Source organism: Euprymna scolopes, chromosome 6 (genome assembly GCF_053919585.1).
Source record: "Euprymna scolopes isolate OS-2025 chromosome 6, ASM5391958v1, whole genome shotgun sequence".
Classification (NCBI taxonomy): domain Eukaryota; kingdom Metazoa; phylum Mollusca; class Cephalopoda; order Sepiida; family Sepiolidae; genus Euprymna; species Euprymna scolopes.
This window is the reverse complement of record NC_136487.1, coordinates 138762832-138787964: the sequence shown is the minus strand read 5'-3', so window position 1 is coordinate 138787964 and position 25133 is coordinate 138762832. Positions and strand designations below refer to the sequence as shown.

At 31.8% G+C, this 25133-nt stretch overlaps 2 protein-coding genes across 2 annotated transcripts in view; one reads left to right on the top strand and one right to left on the bottom strand.

Annotated features, from left to right (window-relative positions):
• Positions 1-8968, bottom strand: part of LOC145277990 (programmed cell death protein 5-like) — a 31937-nt gene extending 22969 nt beyond the window's left edge. The window contains exon 1 of the mRNA XM_080130133.1: positions 8812-8968. Within this exon, the coding sequence (XP_079986259.1) occupies positions 8812-8880 (69 nt within the window). The 5' untranslated portion in view covers positions 8881-8968. The remainder of the gene's footprint in view (positions 1-8811) is intronic.
• A 106-nt stretch (positions 8969-9074) lies between these two features.
• Positions 9075-25133, top strand: part of LOC145277989 (cyclin-D1-binding protein 1 homolog) — a 33229-nt gene continuing 17170 nt past the window's right edge. Inside the window, exons 1-3 of the mRNA XM_080130132.1 lie at positions 9075-9222; positions 15315-15377; positions 21962-22041. Coding sequence (XP_079986258.1) covers positions 9144-9222; positions 15315-15377; positions 21962-22041 — 222 coding nt within the window. The 5' untranslated portion in view covers positions 9075-9143. The remainder of the gene's footprint in view (positions 9223-15314; positions 15378-21961; positions 22042-25133) is intronic.

The following is a 25133-nucleotide window of genomic DNA, read 5'->3' as shown; positions in this document are numbered from 1 at the left end:
ACAAAAAGAAAGACAAAAAGAAAGACAAAAAAGAAAGACAAAAAAGAAGACAAAAAAGAAGACAAAAAAGAAGACAAAAAAGAAGACAAAAAAGAAGACAAAAAAGAAGACAAAAAAGAAGACAAAAAAGAAAACAAAAGAAAAAAGAAAACAAAAAGAAAGAAAACAAAAAGAAAGAAAACAAAAAGAAAGAAAACAAAAAGAAAGAAAACAAAAAGAAAAAAAACAAAAAGAAAAAAAACAAAAAGAAAAAAAACAAAAAGAAAAAAAACAAAGAAAGAAAACAAAGAAAGAAAACAAAGAAAAAACAAAGAAAAAACAAAGAAAAAACAAAGAAAAAACAAAGAAAAAACAAAGAAAAAAAGAAAAAAAAGGAAAAAAAAAGAAAACAGAAAAAAAAAGAAAACAGAAAAAAAAAGAAAACAGAAAAAAACAGAAAAAAAACAGAAAAAAAAAGAAAACAAAAAAAAGAAAACAAAAAAAAAAAGAAAACAGAAAAAAAAAAGAAAAAAAAAACAGAAAACAGAAAAAAAAAGAAAACAGAAAAAAACAGAAAAAAAACAGAAAAAAAAAGAAAACAAAAAAAAGAAAACAAAAAAAAAAGAAAACAGAAAAAAAAAAAGAAAAAAAAAACAGAAAACAGAAAAAAAAAAAAAAGAAAACAGAAAAAAAAGAAAACAGGAAAAAAAGAAAACAGGAAAAAAAGAAAACAGGAAAAAAAGAAAAAAAGAAAGAAGAAAAAAAGAAAGAAAAAAAGAGAAAAATTTAACAAAACGAAAAGTTGGTTTTAAAAACAATAAAATGTGGAGAAAAATAAAATAGTAAAAAGTTCAAATTTGTTAATCTTAAATTAAATATTTTTTTTAACAACCCATCGCCTCGACAGAGTACAAGGCCATCTTCGAAATCTAGTGGGCAAAAACATTTTTGCCTCCTTACTCCCTCTTTCTCACAAAGCAGACATTAAGAGTATCTGCATTAGCATTACTTTTATGGTAGGTGTTCGACTGAGCTCCAATCTATGGTTCCCCCATCCTTATAAAACATTTGCAACAAATACTTGTCTACCTACAACTATCAACAAGTTCCCCTTACTCTGTGTGTAAAACTAAATGAAAATTCCACGGGCAAAGTTTCTTTCTTATAACTGTCCATCTGTGGGACTGCGTCCCAGATGACTATAACATAGTCGTTTTTAAGTCTAATGCAAATAAGTTCTTATTAAGTTGTCCTCTTAAATAATTAAACCGGATTCAAGTTCCACCATTACTGATCAGTGTTTTCTCACAGTCTGCCTAACACTCATTAACTCTTTTCCTAAAGTGGCTTCAGGGCCTTGATAAACGGTGGCCCAAGTTTATATATATATAAATATATAACTGAAATTTTGAAATACTTTCAGATTACAGCTTGTATAACACTGTAAAATTAAAATTCATATAAATATTAGTATAATATTTATAAGACAATCCCAATCTATCTCGTATATTGCTATATATGCAATGCAGTATATCGGCATATTTTGTAGATGCCATAAGTTATTTGTTATATATTTTGTTTGCTTTCAGTTTCTCAGTAGTTAACTACACTACACTAGCGGGGGTACCTGGCATTGCCCGGTTGTTTGGAGGTGTAAAAAAAAAAGTGTTTGTAGGAAAGGAGGCTCAAACCCGTGACGAACTCGAACGAAGGCGGAAAAGAAAGTGAAAGAAAACGTGAACTTTTACCACAACGCTACAAAGCCATAGGAAGTGAAAAGCGTTCAAACGTAGCGATGTTAATCAAAAAGTTGACTTGCTAAGTGAATGCAGAAATGAACGTTGGCTGAAGGCCAGTTATGTTTTCCGGCGTTTCATTTATTTGTTTCCCCACGATGTTGGAGAAAACCAGCTCCCCACAAAAAGGAAGTGTCCAAATGACTAGCAATTGTCCGATTGATCAAAGCTAATTGCTTTCTGGACGTCCCGGCACAAAAGGCTGGTAAGCTGCATTAGCTTTTGATTAGTTTCGCTTTTATACGACAAATACGAAAGAAAATGGAATAGCGTGAATTTTATCAAAATAAATCTAGATACGACATCCCTTCACAAATCGTAGATATTACAATCTAGGGAGTACATAAAAAGTTCTAAAACATAGTAATTTTTTAATTTCTAATATTTTATCATTTTTCGTAAGTTTTGGATATTCTACTAATTTCAACATGACAATTGGTTTTAATTGAAATTGAATATTTCAATTCCCATTCTTATTCTGAACACGGGCCATTTTGTTTTATGGAAAGTTCCTATTTGTCACCTCCCAATGAGAGCTGGATGTGATACAATGTTGGTGCAGTGCAGTAGCAGTATCAGAATTTTGGGGGAATTTTTGACACCCCTAACAGAAAACTGCGATTAAAATATAGAAAACTCGTAATTTCTCTTTCTAAAGTGGGTTATTTATTTTCTTTATAGAACATGCTTCCAAAATAAACTATTTAAGTTGTTTAAAAAATAATAGAAATATTATTTTTCATTGTTTAAAAAACATTGTTTACAAAGTGCGTGCGTGCGCTCTGGGAAGCCATTTTGTTACGTAGTGAAATCAATTGATTTTTATGAGATGAATATTTTTCAATTTTTAAACTTTAAAAATCTATCAAAATTTTCCTATTCGTTCAATTGTTACGTTTTTTTCAGGGTGAATGTAAAATTTTATGCTCTTTCCGATAAACTAAATATAATATTTTAGACAAACGTTGTTTTATAAATTCACCCCCCCCATTTTGGAATGTCTATGAGAATTTTAATAATTAATTTTGTTTGACACGTTTTATATATCACAAATTGAAGATAAAACATGAATAAATAAAATACTCAAATTTAAAACAACAAAAAATATCACTTATCTGTAAATTTACCGGTAAAGTCCAAAATTTAAATCCTTTTTTCGATAACCATGTGTTTTTTTTTTTTTGTTTTTTGTTTTTTTTTTACGTGGAAGCTTAATTTTTGTTTAGAATATTCCAGTAATTAATGGTCGATCAGTTTATATATTTATATTTAATTCCTGGTTTCCTTTTTTTCGATATAAAAAAAAAAAAGACGAAATCGGATAATGCAGATTTATAGTATAATAAAAAAAAAATTCAGGTATTTCTTTAAGATATTAAAAAAAAAAAAAATAACATTGCATATCTGCGTCATATCGTAATTCGTGTTAATGAAAAAATGAAAACTCCCAGTTTTTTTATTTACGATAGCGTAAAGGCACAAAAATAAAAAAAAAGGACAAGTTATCTCCCTTAAATCTGTTCATTGCAATGTGGCCATAAAGTGGATGCCCATTTGACGTCACATCATTATAGAAAAGTGACCCCCCCCTTTGTGACCATTTGTAAAATTTTTTATCTTGGAAACTACTAGTTTCGTTTGCCGTATATATAAATGGTTATTTCTGTTTTCAGCGCCTCCGAAAACCTTTAAAAGTGGAAAATTTGAAGGAATATAATCCAATATCAAGATTATTAAGGTTTCTGAATTAGTGGTTTTTTTTTTACACTTATAGGCCTCCGTACATAAGTAAGAGAATTTTTCACTTCCGGTGTCGTTACAAGTTGCTTTAAAGACACGCGTGGTCACAATGTGTGTTGGAAAAATCCTTCCATTTAAAAATACATGGATTATAATACATAAATATGAATAAATTCTCATACAGGAAGATTAAAAGAAAGCATATCTTACTCATTAACCAGGTAAGTTCTTTATTTTGCCGTTAAAATAATTATCGTAAGATTCAAGTAATGTTATTGTTCGACAATCCGTTTAATGTAAAGTGAAGAAATCGACGGAAAAATAAATAAAATTGTTTATTTCTCTATTAAAGCTTTTATGATATTAAAATTTGGTCTTTGCTCGTTTTATTGAAATAAAATTTACGGGTTTAAATTACGTTTTACTATTATTAAAATCTGATAGAAATATAGGTGTATATTCAAAATGGCGACTTCGCCTGAAAATGTCCCCAAAATTCTGATACTGCTAGCAGTGCAGGGGAATTTAACTCTGCAATTAGCATCAAATAATTTTCCAGGGCATTCATTGTGAAGCCCAAATATCAGCTTTTTTTTTTGTTTTTAATGTTTTTGTAATGTTAAATATTTTGCATTGCTTTTAGCGTCCCAAATTATTGTATGTAAAAATGAATTTTTTTTTTTCAAATAAAAAAGTGTATGCAAATGTTTTTTGTCCAAATAATTTTAAGCAATTATTTTTGATAATTTTTTTTTTTTTTCCTTTCAAGTATTTTTTTTATTTTATGATGAAAAATTGAAATTTTTTTTTTTTTTTTTTAAACAAACAAAAAAAGTAAGTGGGTGGGTTGGATTTTTTTTTTTTTTATGAAGAAAAATTGAAACAAACTTAGGAGGAGGGTATGTTTCTCAAGTCTTTTTTTATGAAACGAAAGTGGATGGGTTGGGCTTTTTTTTTAATCTTTTTTTTTTTTTTTTTTTTTTTTTTGCAGATGCGACTGGGAGTAGTTGAAAAAAAATTTCCTTAGGAAGATGTTTTTTCCCCAGACTTTTGGACGGCAAAGTAGATGAAGAAGAGACAATGGACATGTAAAGAAGCTCTTCACCAACCAGGTAGCTTTTGACGATGCAAGTTAGACACAGACGCATGCAAGTAGTCTGCAGACATCATGTATCTACCATCCACCGTATGGCCCGAGTCTCCTATCTGCCAGGGATTCCTGAGAAAATAATCCTGGCAAATGTCTTGCAGAAAATTCTTCTAATCGACTATAGTGTGTGCCGATCCCAAGCCACATTTGCGCTGGAGTTTTTTTTTTCTTTTTCTGCCATCTTGCACGCTCACAGTTTGATATCAGTTTGATAATGCACAGGATTTTTAGCCATGATTTTGTGAAAAAAAAAAAAAAAAAAAAAAAAAAAGGTCCCAGGTCGGATTGCTGTCCATCATCATCTACATTTTACATTCCCACATCTCCAGCCATAGCCATCAGTAATGCTTTTTGCTAGGATGCACTCATGGCCAAAGGTTACACATTTTATTGATTTTGCCATTAGTTTGACAAAAAGGTCAAATTCATTTTTTAGATCTTCTTTACTCTTCCTGCCTTGCATGTAAGAAATGATGGATTCTTTTTTCTTTCCTCTTCCAATTGGTATCCAAATTCTCGTTTGCTGCTTGGACACGTGCAAAGTTGAAATTCAGCACGCAGTGTTGTGATTGGCTGATCACCATGTTATGTCAGACAGCAGCTAAACCCAAGCTGTTGACGTGTTCCAGGAAAAGCCGAGCTGAACACAGAGTTATGCCTGGTTCAAAGGATGCATAAGTACAAAAAGGTTGTTTTTTTTAGATTAAAGAATCATACTAAAAACTTTTCTGATTCTAAAGAATCTCTGATTGATTTCAAAGTTTTGTTTCTTTCAAATAAAAAATTTAAAAAAAAAAATGTATTTTTTTTTCAAAGGAACTAATAAGAATAAACAAACAGACAAATAGGAAACTAAATTGGTCAAAAAGTGGGTGATCACTGTATGCTAATGCCTTAGTAAAATAGAGTTATCTCCCTCAGATCAGTGACGACATATCCAACAGTGCCTCTTCATCTTTCGGAAGCACTCTCGACTGGAATATAGTTTATTTTCGTCTATCCAGTGTGCCCCTTTGTGGAGAGCTAGGTTTTAACCACATAGCAAACAGAGCTCAAGCCTAACTTTTCCCTGGTGGGGAGGCAAGTAAATAGAAACAAAATAAGACGGGGTTATTTCTTTTTAATCTGTAAAATAGTTTGTTTTGTTTTCTTTTAAGAAATAGGTTTTGTATTACAATCCACAGAAGTATGAAAAGTTATATAAAAAAAAATAAATAAATAAAATGAATAAAATAAAAATATAACAAGTAAATGTTATCAAAGGCAAGATAAGTTACTTGTCTACCAAACTGGATAAGTTTTTAGTATTTTTATTTAATGTAAAATGTTTATTCAGTTTGAAAAATAATATTGAGTGCTACCAGAAAACAAGAAAAAAATGGCTGCGATGTCTCTTTACATTGTTGAAGTCTCGATAATCACTTCAAAATAAGAAATAAAACAAAATGGTGGTAGAAACCCACCCAATCAATGTCATGGTAACGTATCTTGGGTGGGTTCTACCACTATTTTAGGCACAGCCAAAATGGAAGGAGAGTAAGTATTTTTTGACAGAGTCTCTTTAAAAACCTACCAAAAATTAAGTAATTATCCAAATGAAATGTTCACCGATTAAGAACGAACTTTGTAATGGCATATTTTTTTTTCATAAACCGATAAATTTTTGCCTACGACCCCCCCTTTTTTATTTGTGGGTATAAATATGCTTAAAATAATCAGCCGAAACTGAGCAAAATATATTGAATTGTGGGGGAAGTTGAGGATGGTTAAAAAAAAAAAAAAAAAAAAAAATCCTACACGTATCAGATTTTAAGGCTGAAAATCCGAATTTTGAATGCATTTTATTTTACATGTTTTTGTTGCATAGGGGTACATATTGGGGGCACATTGACAGGGATACATATAATGGGGAATCAGAACCGATGATGATAATGAGGGAGACATTTATACAGACTGGGATAATTCTTGGTAACACATATTAGAGGGGAGAAGACATTACTTGTGATGGAGGAGGCACATAATATTTGGAAGGGTTGTACAAACTTCATTATAAGATGATGATAAACACATTTACCTTTTCCGTTGTAAGGAATGACGACACAAGACAACAGTTACATACATAGTTGGTTCCTTTATTCTTCTATCGACATGGTGATGTCAGGAATTCAAACTTTGATTTACATGGTCTAATCTTCTCCCTTCGCATCTAAAGGGCTCTCCTCTCCAACTGACTCATCAACTCTTGACTTTCAACTCCCTCATCAATGGACTTCTAACTATATTGAGAAATCTTCTTTGTTTACGGCATCAGAAGAGTGGTTTTCAAACATGACTAATTTTCACGTGGCTTTACATATGTTTGTCCAAACTCACTTTTGGCAAACAAAAGAATCCTCAATTCTAACCTATTTTTAACCAATATATTTTAACTCGCATTGTGCATTTATTTAACTGACATATTTAATATTCAGATTTCTAAAAGAATGGAAAATGTACTTTTTTTGACAAACAATATTTAACTATTTCTAATAGAATTAACAATAGACTTAATTTCTAACATTCCATTTTCCATTATTATCTTTAACACTTGCCTACACGGTTCGATTCTAGCCTTATCCTTATATCATTTTCACTTATCTAGGATGTCTTCTTACTTACATGAGAAGGGACAGCCCTTTCATGTAACATTGTTTTGAAATGTGAAATTCATTGAATATATTAATAACTTTCAGATTAGCCAAAATAATAAATAAATAAATATAATATATATATATATATATATATATTTTCATTATTTTTTAAGTCTTTGAAAAATTAATATTTTCCTTTTAGTTAGCCCAATATTGCTAATATACCATCAAATAGGAAATGCTTTGAAGAATCAATACCAAAAAAGAAAAAAAAATCGATAAATAACTGCGCATTTTGCTAAAGATACGATAATTTCATGTTCCTTTATATTAATTCACCTATGGTCGACTATACGCGCTAAAATAGTTCATCTGTATTTACAAACACTTGTTACTTCCCCCTTTCCCAACATCACGAATTATGAATTTATTTTGTCTTGTAAAGCCTTCCGTAGTTTCTTAAAAAGGAACGTTCAATTTTGGATTTTTGAATTTCGACACGAGATTTCTATATATCGAGATAAAAGATTAAATTATTTTTAAATTCGGGTACTTATGTTATATATATTTTTGCATATTCTTACAGCAAATCATATTTAGACAATTCTAGCGATACAAAAAAAAAAAAAAAAAAAAAAAAAAAAAAAAAAACGCGGTAAATGGTATTTTTTTTTATCATTTAAAATTTTATTAATAGAAAAAGTTTTATATTCTGCTTTTATCTTAGAAAAGAAAAAAAAAGTTGCTCAAGAATAATGAATTTTAATTCGTTACAAAAACAAAAACTTGATTTCTCTTTCACTTTTTAGCCCTCTGCGTACACTATTTTATTTTTTATTTTGAAGCTTTTGTAGAGACTGCATAGACATCGCGGTGCCATTTGCTCTTGTTCCCCGGCAGCGCTCAATATTACTTGTTTTTTTGTTTTTTTTCAAACTGAATAAACATTTTGCATTAAATAAAAACATTAAAAACTTATTCTGCGAAGTAGAAAAGGAACTTATCTTGCCTTTGATAACATTTATTTGTTATTTGACAACGTTTTCGTACTTCTGTGGATTTTAATACAAATTCAAGAGGTGAGAGGGGAGGGGGCGACAGGCATTGATGTTTTTCGTTTATATTTAATCAGTAAATAATTCCGACAATTAAGGCCTGCATGAAGTGCGAACTGCGGATCTATAAAAACTTCAAAAAAGGTATGTTTTGTGGTTGGCTTAGCAACGGATATAGATTAAATAATACAGTAAATAGCCAAATGACTTAGAATATTGCGATAGTTTTGTAAATATACACACACACACACAAAAGTTATAAATAAAATTTATTAACGAAAGAAACATGAAAAGGTCTTATTTAAACAAAACAGCCGAAAAAAAAAAATCAGCATGAGTGTCAATATTTCACTGTCAGTGATCACCAATTCCATTCCTGGTTTGACGATACCACCAAGAAAGAAAATAATAACTATAAGAACTGTTCAGATAATAATTAAGGGAGAGAAAACGTTACTTACACCACCATGTTGGTTTTGGAGCTCCGCCATTCTGCGGGCTCTAATTGCTTCCAATTCAGGGTCAGACATCTTGTTCTCTTCTGGGTAACTCTCTAGTGTTTTCCAAGGCAGCAGTCATGTGACACCTTCATTTGGAACGGTCTTCGTTTTATTTTCTTTTTTCTTTTACAGCATATGTAAATAAAATAATTATTTTAAATTTTGTTCGATATGAATATTTATTTGTAAAAAAAAAAAAAAATTAAATCATAACCAACGTAAAACAAAAAAAAAAAACATAACAAAAACTCTCCACGTAAGGGTATTGTTAGTTTGCAACTCTTCCGCTAACTATGGCCGATTATCCGCACAGCGAAAATGTCTTTAACGATGTTATAGATAATTTAGGACTTGTAATTTCACAGTTACAGGGTATGTGTATGTTTTATTGAGTTTGTGTGATGGTTCTTTGTTACGTTACTCTACTTAATCGTTCTAGATCAACTGCATTAATTGCAACTGATATATTTTTCTAGTAGTTTTTTTTTTAATTAAAAAAGTAGTTATTGATTTGTTGAAAATGAGAAATGGTAAATTATAATTTGATTAACAACATCAAAGACTAAAACTGATTATCACTTTTTTAAATATTCTTTTTATGTTTTTAAAAAGTAATCGGCATGGAATGAGTTGTACTTGTGTTTCTTTAGTGAAAATGAAGAAAACCTTTCACAAGTTTTTTTTTTTTTTTTTACGCCTTACCTTCTCCTTGTAAACAGAGAAATTAGTTTATTAATTTAACATAAAATGCTCCTCTATGTCTGGACCATTCTACTTCCTTTAGAACAGTTAATCATTTGTAACTATTAACCTTAAGTCCGAGTGACAAGATGGGAACCCTCTCCCACTCACCCTCCGAAAAAACTATAGGATTTCTCTCCCATGATAAAATAAAATTTGGTTAACTATCCTAATATGCTGGAATTCCCGAAAATTGGTTATTATTTGACTTCATACTCTAAATTCTAAAATAATTGTTTTTCTTTGCGCCAAGTTTTTCAGTTGTTCACGCGTGATAGTAAAATTTACGGTCACTCCCTAGATTAAGCTGATATGTAGGGTAACCTGGGGTATTAAGAACGAGCAACCCAAACCCACACACCTCGTCATTATACCATAGTATTAGTATGCCACTTCAGGGCAATAAACGGTGCTAGTGCAGAGAGTGATCCGCGCTATTTTTTAAATCGTATTTCCAAGTTTAATTAAAGTTTCATGATATTTTTTTTTTTTATTCAATTGTAAGGTTGAAGTATAGAATAGGTACAAAACACCCTCCCCTTCCCATGTTAAGAATGGCTTTTTAAATAATAACGTTATTATTTACGTCCGAATCACTCTCTGCACTAGTACCCAATAAACGCCACTTTTCTCTGATTATTGACAAATCACAGGCCCTATTTCTCAAGAACAGCATTTGGCGAGTCAACCAAACGTCATTTTGTGTCAAGATGGGAAGCTGTGGCCATTTTGAAACTGTCTTCATAACTTTTTTACTCCAGAAAGGCGACTCCACAAAACTTTGTTTAAGCCTGCAAATTGTTCTTTTCCAGAGGGGGGAGGGGGTGATAGGTGAAGTGCCAATCGGCTGTTCAACCAATAAAGTGGACACATGCAAAAATGACACAGAAGAGAGGACAAATACAGATGGACTGTTGTGGGTGCTTTTTTTTTTTTTTAGCGAAAACAATATATTACGTACTTAATTGTCATGTCGAAAATAGTAATATATCCAAAATTACAAAAATTCACGGAGTAGAAATTTATTTCTAGTTAAAAGTAATTTTTATGGAAAATTGGGTTAGCTTATGACCTCACTCAGATTGTTCATGAACCCACCCGCCGTGTGCCCGACAATGACGGCCAGTATGCGAGTCTACTAGACCTTTTTCTCACAACTTGCCCTGATCTATGTTCAGTTTCTGTTCTGTCTCCTCTTGGATCTTCCAACCACTCTGTTGTATCAATTAAGATAAAAATGAAATGTAATAAGTCCCCAGACGTACTTTTCCATCGTACAGTATATCGATACACTAAGGCTGATTGGGATAGCTTCCGTACATTTATATCGGATCTACGTCTGCGTTCCATGTTTAAAAAGGATGTGTCCTCTATAGTATCAGACCTGGTGGAATGGTTAATTGTAGGTATAGACCGTTTCATACCCTTGAAAAGTTCCAGCAAAATCCTAACAGCCAGCCATGGTTCTCTCCAGAATGTGCTGCTGCCATTGCGCACAGAAATCACTTTTTCCACTGCTTCCAACGTAATAGATGTATGGAAACTAAAGCCGCTTTCAGGACTGCCAGCAACCATTGTAATGCTCAATCTGTCAAGCCCAAAGTAGCTGAGCAGCGGCTTGGTTCCCACCAGTTTTGGCAAATAGCTAACAGAATCCTAAACAGAAGCGTGTGCTCTATCCCAACTATCATCAATGGACCTGACGTAATCTCGTCAGCATCAGGCAAAGCCAAACTCTTTACCAAGAACTTTGCAGCTAATTCTACCCTTTGCGACCAAGCCCGCCAACCCCCAATATTTCCTCCTGTATCAGAAAACATGCTATGTGATATACATATATCTGTACGTGATGTTGCCAAACTAATCAAAAACCTTGATTCCAGTAAAGCAACTGGCCCTGACGGTATTCCAATTATAGTACTCAAAAAAACTTCAACCAGAACTAGTGCCCAAAACAAAAAAAAACTGTTTAAACGTTGTCTTAAGGAGACTAGCTTCCCATCACCCTGGAAAATCTCATCATTATGCCCTGTATTTAAAAATTCAGGTGATCGCTCATCCCCCTCTCAGTATAGGCCAATAAGTCTCCTGTGCGTCATGAGTAAGTTGCTGGAATCTGTGTTGAATAGAGAAGTAATCAACCATCTCAACAAAAATAACCTTCTTAGTGACACACAATATGGTTTCCGTTCTGCTAGATCTACAGCAGATGTGCTTACAGTTATATCTCATAGGATTAGTAAATCTCTCGATGGAGGCAACCTTTCTAGGGCAATTGCTCTTGACATATCTAAGGCCTTTGATAGGGTATGGCATAAAGGTTTACTTCACAAGATCTCTAGCTATGGTATAGCTGGAAATGTCTTCTCAATTATTAAATCATTTCTTTCTGATAGCTTCATAAGAGTAGTAGTTGATGGGCAGAAATCAAAAGCTCACAGTATTTCCATTACTAATGATTACTATATTGTCCAATTTCTACTGTACACTCTTTAACCCTTATCCTCGAGTAGCCTCTTGGCTTTGATAATGTGGTGATGCCTGTGTAAAAAAAACAAAAACGCATTTTTCTTAAACGTTATAAAGTAGGTAGTAGGAGGCTTTACACACTGGGCATAACTCCGAAAAGAATACTTCAAATTGTATCATATCGACTATATTTGTTGTCTATAGCGATTGATTTTTATTTTGTTTTCTTTTTATAGCAGTTGTTCTACTCATGAATTTTCGTAATTTTTGGATATATTACTATTTTCGACATAACAATTAAGTACATAATATTGTTTTTGCTTAAAACGATATATTAAAAAAATTGATTTTTTCTTTTTACTATAGCTTAACAAGCACCGAAATGTGTTTATTCCACAACAAGCACAAGAAATATTTGTATGAAGCTGTTCACGGAATTTATATATTTATAAAACTAGCAGTTCAACCTGGCTTTGCTTGGGCCCTATGTACTGTTCATAACTTAATGTGCATATATATATATATATATATTAAAAAGTTTGACTCTTATCCAGGTAACCTACATCTAAAATTTCAAGTGTTTAGACCCAAAGTTGGTGGAGGATTTTGGTAGAGACTCTGTAAACTTTGACCTCTTGTCAGCCAAATTTTCGCCCAAAACCTGATTAAAAAGCATGTCTGAATACCCTTTATGTAAAATTTCAAATGTTTAGACCCAAAATTAGCTGAATAGTTTGCTAGAGACTGCAAAGGTCAAATCTTTTGAACTTTGTACCCTTAGCAGCCAAATTTTCAGCCGAAAACTAATTAAAAAGTTTTCCCTATGTCTGAATACACTTTATGTAAAATTTCAAATGTTTAGACCAAAAATTGGCTGAGTAATTTAGTAGAGACTGCAGAGGTCAATTTTTTTTAACTTTGACCCCAGTTTTGACCCTTAACATTTATTGTTTTGAGCTCAAATCGAATTAAAAAGTTTGATCCATGTCCAAGTAACCTACATCTAAAATTTCAAGTGTTTAGACTCAAAATTGACGGAGGAGTTTGGTAGAGTTTTCAAAGGTCAAATCGTTGAACTTTGACCTCTTGACAGCCAAATTTCTGGCCGAAAACTAATTAAAAAGATTTTCCCAAATCTCAATACCCCTCATGTCAAATCTCGAGTCTGTAGACTGAAAATTGACAGAGTAGTTTGGTAGGAAAATGTACACACACACAGACAATTTCAGTTTTATAGATAGATTGAGAATGTGTGTGTGAGGACAATTCTCAGCATATATACTCAACAAATTTTTTATCTACACACTTGAAATGTGGTATATAAGGTATTTAGACATGTGGAAAACTTTTTGGCCGACGTTGAATGAATTGCCCCCCCCCCTAAAACTCCACAATTTACGCTTTTCTTTTCTTTTTTCCCCTTAATCTCATCGATTACAAACTTAAAAAAAGAATATTATTTATGGTTTTTATCATCGGGAATCAGTTTTCAATTATAACACCTCATGAATATCGATGTTATCTATAAATATAAAAGTGAAAATGTGTGTATGTATGTTCAGTTTTTGTGTATGTCTGTAAAACGCTTTTTTCGCTGGACTTCTCGGTCGGCTCATTCCTTCTTAAAACTTTTTATATCACGTCTAAATCATAATATCTAAGAGTTATGAATGGGGGTCGCATGTGTATTTAATTTGTCCGACTTTCATGCGCTATTTTTTCCAGATTTTTAGATCATCACGTGTATCTTTCGCTTTTCGGTATAAAAAAGCAAAACTTGATTCGAATCAGCAATTCCCGGTGGTCTCCAGAAAGCTATGTAAACGTTTGGTCAATGTCTGCTTTTTTAGCGTCATATCAAACAATTGCTTTCATCTGGACACTCCCCTAATAAACGGGGAGCTGGTTTTCCCCAAAGTTGGGTAAAAACAAACAAACCGAGTTATTGACCTCATTAAAAACTGTCCTGCAGAAAATGTTAACTGTTGACTAGCTATTGTTTCCGTCGTCATAACGCTCGCAGAAAATGTTAACTCCACGATTTCCATTTGGCCTCATTAAGTCATTAGGTGCAGGCACCTGTCAATTCTCTTCCTACTTAAATAAATTCAAACGTCTTTCAGTAACTCTTTCTTGCTGGCCGATTGGTTAATGTGTCCTGTTTTTTTTTTTTTTTTTTCACATTTTATTTTTCAACTTCACCTCAGGGCTCCGGGTTCGATCCTACCTACATACCAAAACTTTTTTACCCCCTCCCCTTGTTTCTCACCTGGGCAACGCCAGGTACCCCTGCTAGTTAATAGAAAAAAAGTTTTTGTTGTTATAGACATGAGGAAGATTAGTGTTGCCATAAAGATAGCTTGAAATTTGGAATTCCTCATTAGACAGAAGAGGCCAATCTAAGTTGCCTTTGAAAGAACTGCTGCAGGAAATTTGTATTGTATGTAAGTTCTCTGCACATGATCCTCATAATATAGTATTTTGGGGAGGATTGAGATCTCCCATGCGTGCAGCTCACTAGCTACATGGACAGGGTTGAATGATGTCCCTCAATCAGCATGTTTCTAAAAAAGAAGCAATGGTGAAAATAGACGACATTAAATAACTCAGCTCAAGTACTTTTTTTACTTACAAGAAGTGAACTGTTTAGAAAAAATACAATACTCTCATGCATATGTCTCGGTTTCTTTTTGTTTTTTTGCAATATTTTTTTTTTTTTTTTTTTTTAAGGAATTTAACATTACGTTTATTACCTACAGTGTTTCTGTTTATATTAAATAAGAATTCTGCATTCATTAAAATGTAATATTTATGCATATTTTATGACCGGGCAACACCAGGCGGTCTACTAATAAAAAAATGAAATTACTTGATAAATTGACATGATTTTTTTAATATATTTTCATTTTGGTCAACAGTATGTACATCCTACAGATTTTTCTTAATTTTTATTTTTTTAATATCTGGAAATTCTGGACAAGAATCGAGGTATTTGCCACATCTTTCCTACAGGGTTGGAAAAAGTGATGCAATGAAAGTTGATCTGGAACCCAGCTTGAGTCCCTGTATCTACGGAGTTTGGCATTGCAGCAGTGGGTGGCTAGAGATCACCTAGATTACAGCCTTCGTTAAGAATGCGCTGACAATAATGGATGGAGCATATTTTCCAGTACAAGTAGTATGAATTTTACCCAAATTTATTGAACATTGCCTTTAAATTTTAACATCCTTTTTTATTTCTCCTTCTTTTCCAGATGGCGAATCCCAACAAACAGATAATTCGAACTATGAAAAATTTGCCTACTGGAATCAAATTGGTAAGTATTGTTTAGAACTTTTGTATACGACTTGTACATAAATATAATACAACAAATAAAAATATAAATGCGGTACACAGACCTTTTAATAACAGTAATACACCCCCACTTTGTAAATTGCAGTCGACAAAATCAAAATTTAACTTATTCACTGATCAATAAATTACATTGAACACCATCATCCTTAAATACGAAGTACAGCATCCGTAATAAACAATTGGATTATTTTTAAATAATACTAAGTTACAATTAGGATCAAAGCAGCCATCTAGTCCTCATGTAAACTCAGTTCTTTTCCCCAAAGGTATACTTGAGCGAATTCACTGGACAATGAAACCAGTGAAAGTCGAATTCCATATTTCCAACTGCCTAAATTTTGTGAGTTGCCAAGGATTTGAGATGGATTGTAAGGCTCTTTTCTAAACAGTAAAGGTCTGTCTATTTTAATGAAATCATGGTAGTTCACTCGTTACTAGATTCTTGACAGATGTCAATGTTGCGCAGCCGAGACACTGCCAACAGTTCTTCTTGACTTGGAACCTCCTCTTTGTTGAGAAAAAGTAAAAATCTCAACAGCTGTTATAGGAATCAATACTTTAACAATTAAAAAAAATTAAATTAGTTTCAAGAATTTTTTTTATTTTTATTTTGCCTGCATTTGAAGCATTGCATATATTTTGAAATTTACTAGAAAACAGCATATATTTTTTTTTTTTAACAAATGCATTGAATTCAGATATTTTGATGAATACATCCTTGTTAATGAAAGTCTGTTATTTTTCTTTTTTTTTCTTGTTACATCACGTGGACAAGAAAAAAGAGAAAAAGAAAAGACTCTCATTGACAAGGATCAAAATATTTGAATTAAACAATAAATTTGTTTTTAAAAAAAGAAGAAACATGCAGTGTTTTCTAGCATTCCAAACATATATATATATATAATTCTTAAATTAATTAAATTCAATTTTTTTTTTCTTTTATTAATCCATGGTCATAAAACTGTTAGCAATAGATAGGCTACTAAGCTAGAAATGAATTTTCGCAAAAGATACAAATAAAAACTAGTACAATTAAATTAATTCATCATAATTTTTACTCTATATTGTAGAAGGATCAAGGTTTAAATCGCATATAAACATTAATTTTACACTATAAAACTGACGAAATTTGATTTGAACATCACAAATTGATAAAACCTTAACAAATGACAAAATATTACAATGGCAACAATTTTTTGTATATGCTAGAAAAAGAGCCAAATTAAACATTAAAAACATTGGAAAAAAAAAGGTCAGCACAAATATACATGATACCTTTTTAAAGTTTTGATTCAATCATTATCCAAGTGAGATATAACAGTAAAAGTTTTACCTTTGGCTTGAAATATTATGAAAATGACATATATAGATGTATATATCCAAAAGAATATATATTTAAGCAGAAACATCTAAAACAGTTAGCTACCAATATCTATGGATGGTCCTAAGTGACAAATTTTCTTTATTGATAACAATTTATTAATTTTCAATATCGTAATTTGTAGCCTGAAAAAAAAAAGTAATATTTAAATTATTTCTGTTAAAGTCCTCTTTATTCTTGGAAATATTAATTTTTAATTCCTAAAACTAAGTATTATTTAAATTTTAACTAAATCCTTAAATTAACTTTATTGGAAACTTATTTCCAATTCAAAATTTTTTGTATGGAATTATATACTAAAAGTTATTTTTTATTTAATATTAACAGATTGTATAAGCAACCGTGCACAAAGAAATTTAATTAACTGTGAACTCGTAATTGTTTCAGTTACTTGGTTTAGAAATTATACCTTTGTTCTAACAATGAAGAAACAAGTAATAAAGGTTATGCAACAATTTTTATTAGACGCAAAGATGAATAAATTATTCATGTTCGATTTCTAAATATATTATTTGCTCATTAACGAAAAATAGCATCAATTTACAAAAAAAAAAGAAAAGATTTTTTTCTTAATCATTAACAGTAAGATTGCCTTTTTATTTGTAAATTTTAAGAGTCAATCTTCCACATTTTTTTTCATGGAGTCTGAAAAATTGAATCATTAAAAAAAATAAATTATTTTGGAAATATTTTGAAATTTCACAGGCGAAAATTTTAATAAAAATTTTTTTTGTAAAACTTTAATATTTTTAATATATTTTCCAACTTCTTTTTTCTGAAAAATCAAGAAAAATCATATAAATTGGCAATGATAGTGATCCAAAATTCAATATATTTTATTTTATTCCAGTATATTTTAATATGTAAAAATCCCCCTCCTTCTGATGAGATCATTAAGGGGGAAGAGGGGAAAAAATGTGAGGGTTTTTTTTTTTTTTGTATATCATTTTATTTCAGTTTAAATATTGCATTGTTTTCATTGTTTACATCAAAATACGTAGAAATAATATCTAGTTCCATTTTTCTCATTTTTAGCTTATGGGGAATTTTTTGAAAATTCACCGGTTTTACATAGAGTAAAAAAAATATGAGATTTTTTTATTAATCTTTTTTCTTGAGAATACAGCAAAAATTACGATGAATCAATTTTATTTTACAAGTTTTTACTGTTATTATTTGCTAGGGGGGGTGGGCCAAAATTCCACCTTTAGTAGTGTCTTAAGCTAATTAGGGAATACATAACTTAAGTGTAAGAACATCACAATAGTTAGTCAATACCAAACTCCGAAAATGTGACAGTGATATATGTTCATTTGCACAATTCTGAGGCAGCATGTTCAAGACTGCAGAACACAAAGAAAAAGGAGATAGCCGGTACATCTCTGAACAAATATCAGTGTGATTATGCAGAGAGTCTGATGTGAATGTATGTTGCCACAGGTTTGGTCTGTTCAACTGCAGCACATTGCAGTGAGGCAAGAACCATGAAATAATCTACAGGGAACAGAAACAACTGTTACATCCAGTGAATAGACAGCAGATCTAATCCAAGCAGATCATATACTCTAGAGGGAACAGTTGCACCAGGAATATGTAGTATATATCTGATAGCACAACACTGTTGATGCTCAAGAGAATTAGAGAAGACCTTGCAAACTCCGGCAAACACTAGGGACCCATATTCCAAAGATGATATTAATTTTGTATTAGGAGTTTTAAAAATATGGCATTTATATTCATGTTGCATGTTCATAAACAGTAATATCAGACCAACCACTGAATTAAAAAAAAAAAAATAAGAAGAAAGTGAATTATTGGAATGCCTCCTTTCTTTTTTAAATTGGTATACAAATTAGTTGGCTTTATGGCATAATCGTGTTGACACATTGGTTTTTGTTAGATCATCAAAGTGAAGCCATGTCGACTCTGGCCAGCACCAGATTGGTAACCATTTGGGAATGCTTGGTGTTTTATGTCATCTTCTAATGAATGGGATATACATGCGGCTGGGAACCGCTTGTGAATTTGATATTCCTATGAAACTTGCTCTTTTGTAAAAAAAAGCCCAATCATTACTAATACTACACCAGGTTACGAAAATGCAATAGAGAAAAAAAAATGCTCTACATTTATTATTTCATTATCACAACCAGCAGTGGAAGAATTTGTTTTAAACAAAATCAAATATAATTAAAGGAATCTTTTTTGACATCGGAAAATAGTCACAATTTTTTTCTGGTACTGATTCTGATGCCTCCAAATGTCCTGATTTTTCCAATTCCTGATTCCGATTTCGATTAATCATTCCAAAACAAAAACACACACACACACATGTATATAATGTTGTGAATTGCTTGAAGCATTGTTTAACTGATAAAAGGTGTTTTTGAAGACTTGACAATGCAGGAATGTACAGTCGTTGTAAGTAGATAAATAAACAAATAATAAATAATTTTTTTTATTTATTTATTGATTGTAGATGTTGCTTTCTTTTTCTTTTTTTTAATTATAAAACATATAAACCTGGCCGCACATTGCACCCACCTCCAGACAACTCTGAACTAGACTTTAAACTCACAAAACTTAGACACAACATACTAGACATCATCTAACATGAACAATCTAACATCACATCCAACCTCACTAATGAACAATCTAACATCACATCCAACCTCATTAATGAATAACTGCTCACCCTCAAAATCCTAAAAGATAAAAACCTGATATTCCTACCCTCCAACAAAGGGAAAGACTTCTGCATCATCAACCAAGATAGTTTCAAGCACTAGAACACCTTAGCAACCTAGTCCCTAGCACTAGAACACCTTAGCAACGAAACACTATATTCTCCCACCACAAACCTCTCTTCCACAGATATCGAAAGCGCTGTAGAAGTCATACACAGACTACACTCATCACGAACCCATCACCTTCAACACAAACAGATATGCCTTCAGCCTAGATGTTGTCTCTCTCTACACATCAGTATCTGCACACTCAGCTGTAGACCTATTCACAGAATACATTTCATATAATAATCGATACTGTTTTAACCTCACCAACTTCTAAACATAATAGTGGACAACACACACTTCCAATATAAACAAAAAACATATAAACAAATATCAGGACTTCCCTATCTAAACTTCTGGTCATAACATACATGAACAAGACGCACTACATAATTATCAATCCGACATCTTCTCCACGAGATATGTAGATGACATTCTCATCCTAATATCATCCCGTGAGGAAGCTAATAAAATATTAACTTCCAGTACACAGACCTACATATTAAATTTACTATAGAACACCCTAACACATCGGTCCTGGATATGACCTTAAACCGTATCCGATGGCGAGGCCCCAGCTTGCGGGCTTTGGGGAGTGTGGAGCCACCCTTTAATTGCCATTGCTCCCAGGTCCACTCTGACCCGGAGTGGTAGTACCTGTTAGGGTTCCAACTATGTGTTAAATAGAAACAGACTTGAAAAAAAAAATATATATATTCTATTAAAAAATTGTTCTTCAAAATCACTCCCTACACAAGCAAAAATTAGTTATGCTGTGAATGAAACAAACCGTATTCACATGAACAAATGAAACCGACATGATCACCTCCATTTGAGAATTTCAAAAGTCCCTAAGCAAAATGAATACCGCACAACAACCATACAACACATTCAAATATTTAAAAGAAAACAAACAAACACACACTAACTAACACAAGCTTTCTCAAAATAGCACATTTTAATGATAACTACAGCCATCCGCAAGGCCATCCGCAAAGAACAATTAGACATACAACTCATACACCCAGCTCAACATAAAGACAACACCTATCTAAAACTGAAACTACTAAGAACAAACTGTGCTCATTATCTAACTGCCCAATAAAAAACACAAGATTATGCGAATGCACATATTCAGTATATCAAATCCAATGTAAAATATACAATGAATCATATATCGGAAGTTCAGTCAGACCCTTACATATCTAAATTAAAGAATACATTACCATCAAAATATCATCTTTTTACAAACATGTGTCTGGAAAACATCATCCCGCTGAAAACATAATAGTTAAAATATTGGTAAATGATAGGAACCAGGGAAATCTCAGATTAAAAGAATCAATACTGATTGAAAAATTAAAACCAGATATTAATAGTAAAGCAGAAAAATCTAACATATTTCTAATGAAGACACAGACTAATTACTTTCCTAATACAGTCTCAGTCATAATTCATACAGTAAAAAAAGGAGAGAAGAATAAATAAATAAATAAGTAGATATAATTATAGAATTACTTCCCCTAGATGAGAAAATCGAAAGAAAAGTAAAAAATAGAATTATCTCCCCTTAACAACTAACATAATCTAAACTTAAATGAATAAATAAAAAGATATAATTTTCCTTAAGATTAAACCAAGAAATTTAAACAGAATATAGAATTACTTCTAGATCAGAAAATCTATAGAAAAGTTTAAAAAAAAAAAAAAAAAAAAAAAGAATTACCTCCCCTTAACAGTTAACATAATTTAAACTTAAAACAGCGTTTGAATAAAAAAGATTTAAATACAACAGCCGCTTTACAGTTGACAGCTTAGAGATTGGATATACGTTTCTACCACTGATGATGAGAGATGCTCTCGAAAGATTCTTTGGGATAAATACCATCTACAGTTGAAAAAATAGGAAAAGAAAAAAGCAACATCTACAATCAGTGAAATAAAAAAAAAATATTATGGAATTATTTATTTGTTTATTTATCTGCTTACAACAACTGTACATTCCTGCATTGTCAAGCCTTCGAAACCACCTTTTATTTATATATGTATATATATATATATATATATATATATATATATATATAATTAAGCTGAAAAATAAATTTTCAATCGTAAGGCAAACCTATCTAAATAAAAGCTGCTCTACCCAGTTAAGAGGAGCAAACAATAGAATAAGAAGAAGATAAAGAATAAAGTTACATAGGAACTTTATTACATAAATCAAGTCAATAAGGGTTACAGAATGAGGAATAATTATATAAACGAGGATAGATTAAAATTATACCACAATTAATCTTAATAAAAAATTTTCTATAAAATTTTCTTTGTTGAATATTAAAAATTCTTTTTATACTTTTTCATTTTTCCCCTCAGAAAAGATCAGCCAATCTTTATCACATGAAGTAACTGTTATCAGCATGGCTTTCTCTAAATCTCCTTATCCATCCCCTGAGGTAAGTTCATTTTACTTTTTATCTGCTTACCACAAAATGTAACATGTCTGAAAATGTCTGTAATCATCACCGTTGTGATGTAACTTCGGTCTAGGACAAAATGAAGGGAAAATCATCTATGCTGTACACAAACAGCAACAGTATTGCGAAAACAGGATTCAAAATAGAAACCTGAAAAAAGCCAAAAAGGGTCATAACAAAGACAGTTCGATACCCAACACTAAAATTTTAAGATGATCAGATTCAGAAAGAAGGTAAAGCCCGGGAGTGTGAAATCCCTGGAATTGAGTAGAAGTATACATCAATCCGACAGTAACAAGTCTGCTGTCGAACTTGTCCATTTTACATGCTGGTATGCATTGGACATTGTTTTGAAAATGATTTCCAAACTAACTTATCTCTGACCAAGTATTTGTTTATTCCTCTTTCTCTCAAATTCATTTTTATCAGTTCATCACATCATTTGATCAATTTAGATGATTTTTGGAATATGATAATAAACCATGACCAGTGTAATTAAAAGAAAAGGATTCTTGTCAGCGTTCGAACAACATTGTAAATTCTGACCCGTTCAGTTCAGTTCCCAGAATTCGATTCATTCAATTTTCAAAGTTCGACGTGAATCATTCCATAATTCCATTTCTTGACACATTCAATTTTAAACGAATTATTTAATATTTCCATTTCTCAATTTTCAAATTCCCACTTTCGTGTCGGTTGCATTTCATGCCAGAATAGCTTGTAATTATAAAAAGAATTACAATTCAACTGACTTTTTTAAATTCTTTTTGTATGATTACAACCAGCATTGTTGATTGTTTTACTATCTGAACAAATGAGCAGACTACTTGCAGGAAGGAAAATGATATTGCTTTGGTTATTTTTTCATTTATTCATAAAATAGTAAGGAAACTAAATCAAATCACGAATATTTCTTCCTAACAACATGTAATAACGCTTCCAATGCCTTCCTCTTGCCAACTGACCTTGCCACCGCAACTGTTTATCATCTCCTAATCCAAGAACTTTTATCCATTCTTTCAACATGGTAATACCATTGAAATCTGTTTGCCGACATCTCCCTATATTGACCAAATTTTATCTTTCTCTTAGTTCCCCAAATCTAAGCCTTTTTTTTTTTTTAAGACTTACATTATACATCTATTGTATGATTCTCATATCATTTCTCTTCATGCAACACATGTCCTCAACCCTTACTGGCTAAGTTTCATTTTCACACATTATCATACACTGTACATATGCCTGATAGACTTTCCCCTTGGTTGACATTTGTAATTGGGTGAAGGGACTAACTTCCTTAAAAGGCTAAAATGAACCAGGAATTTTATGTTTATATGCAAAACTGATACCCTATTCTAATTTTTTTTTTTTTAAATATTTACATGTAATTGCCTAAAACAGTACATTTTTTTAATGGGCGGCTAGAAAGTAATTTTTAACTAGAATTAGGGCTCAAAAGTCGAGCATCTTAATCATAAGAAAAAACTATATGTTGGACGTTTCTGCTTGTGTGGTAATAAAACTTTTCAATGCACTTGCGATGTTAGGCTGTGTTAACTTTGGTCAAAATAGCTTGTTCCTTCTTTCATAGGATTATTTTGATTATCAATACTTATCAAAGACATTCCGACACAAAACCTATCTAAGAACACTGCTAGGCACATAAAATTAAAAATGAAACATCAAATTAATGCAGGTGTGCTCCAGAGGGCAATACTTAGACTGTTATTATTCCTGATCGTCATAAACAACCTTCCTAATGCAATTGTATACGAGATGAGTATATTTGCTGATCATACCACACTCTATTGACATGTGAGTAAATTGGACATGCATATCTAAGGCAATAGCTGAATCCTGAGAAAATGATCTCCAGTCTCTAGTTGAATAGGGCCAAAAGTGGGTGGCCACATTCAATGCTACTAAGACAAAGCTCCTTTCCTTTAACAGTTATAAGAAATCTTTTCAGGCATGATTCATAGCACCCTTTCAGAAAGCCTCAACATTCACAGGCAACATGAATTGAAATAAATATATAGAAGATACTGCCAAGTTTGCTGTAAAGAAAATGAGTTCTATCTATTAGCCTAAAAATCTTCTCTTGTATGCCAGTATCCTATATGTCTATAAAGCCACCATATACGCATGCATGGAGTATTGTTGCCACATCAGAGCTGGTGCTCCGATCCCTTGTCTCTCCCTCTTGGTCAGGGTACAAAACAGAGTTTTTAACCTAATAGGTCCCACACTATCTCCCAAGCTCTAGCCCCTGTCTCCTCACCATAATGTTGCATTCCTGTGCTTGTTTTACAAATACTTCCACTGAATGTGCTCCGATGAATTTTTATATTATAATTATATAGATGGTGTCAGTATATTAATACCATAGTACCTTTAACGTACGTACGTGTGTCATGGTTTCCAGATTATATATTATTCAATCGGGAGATTCTTTTTATTAAAAAAGAGGATAGAAAGTGATAACATACTACAAACATTTAATTTAGTAGATAGATACGCTAATTTAATGTTCATAGCATGTTATCTTCTATTTATCACCGAAGACGCAATGTAAAACAATTTAAATAAAAATAAATGATGTTGCTTTTAGGCCAGATATGAAACTAAAATATATCTTTTTGATCTTCTGGTTAGGATTCAAGAATAGTATCTGTTCTGTCTAAAGATGGTATAATGATATTGTGGGGCTTCCTTTTGCGCTGGCTGTCCATACAGTGGAAATATGTCACAGACTCCTATAAGGATATTGGCGATAAACCATACTAACCAGATATATTCTGACACTATATTAACCAGATTACTTAGATAAAATCTTTTAACAAAAGGGCTACAATAATATCGCAGGGTCTCCATACGTGCTAAATGTCCACATAATGTCCAGCAGCAATATATTACATATGAAAGATGTCACTGTAGAATTTCCACTGGTCCCACCAGTTTACATTAATCATATAAAGTATATTTACATTGAGTGCAGATTTCTCAACATAAATAGCCTCTATCAACCAAGCAGCAAAATCCCACCTTTACACTGCTGGAAAACTTTCTAT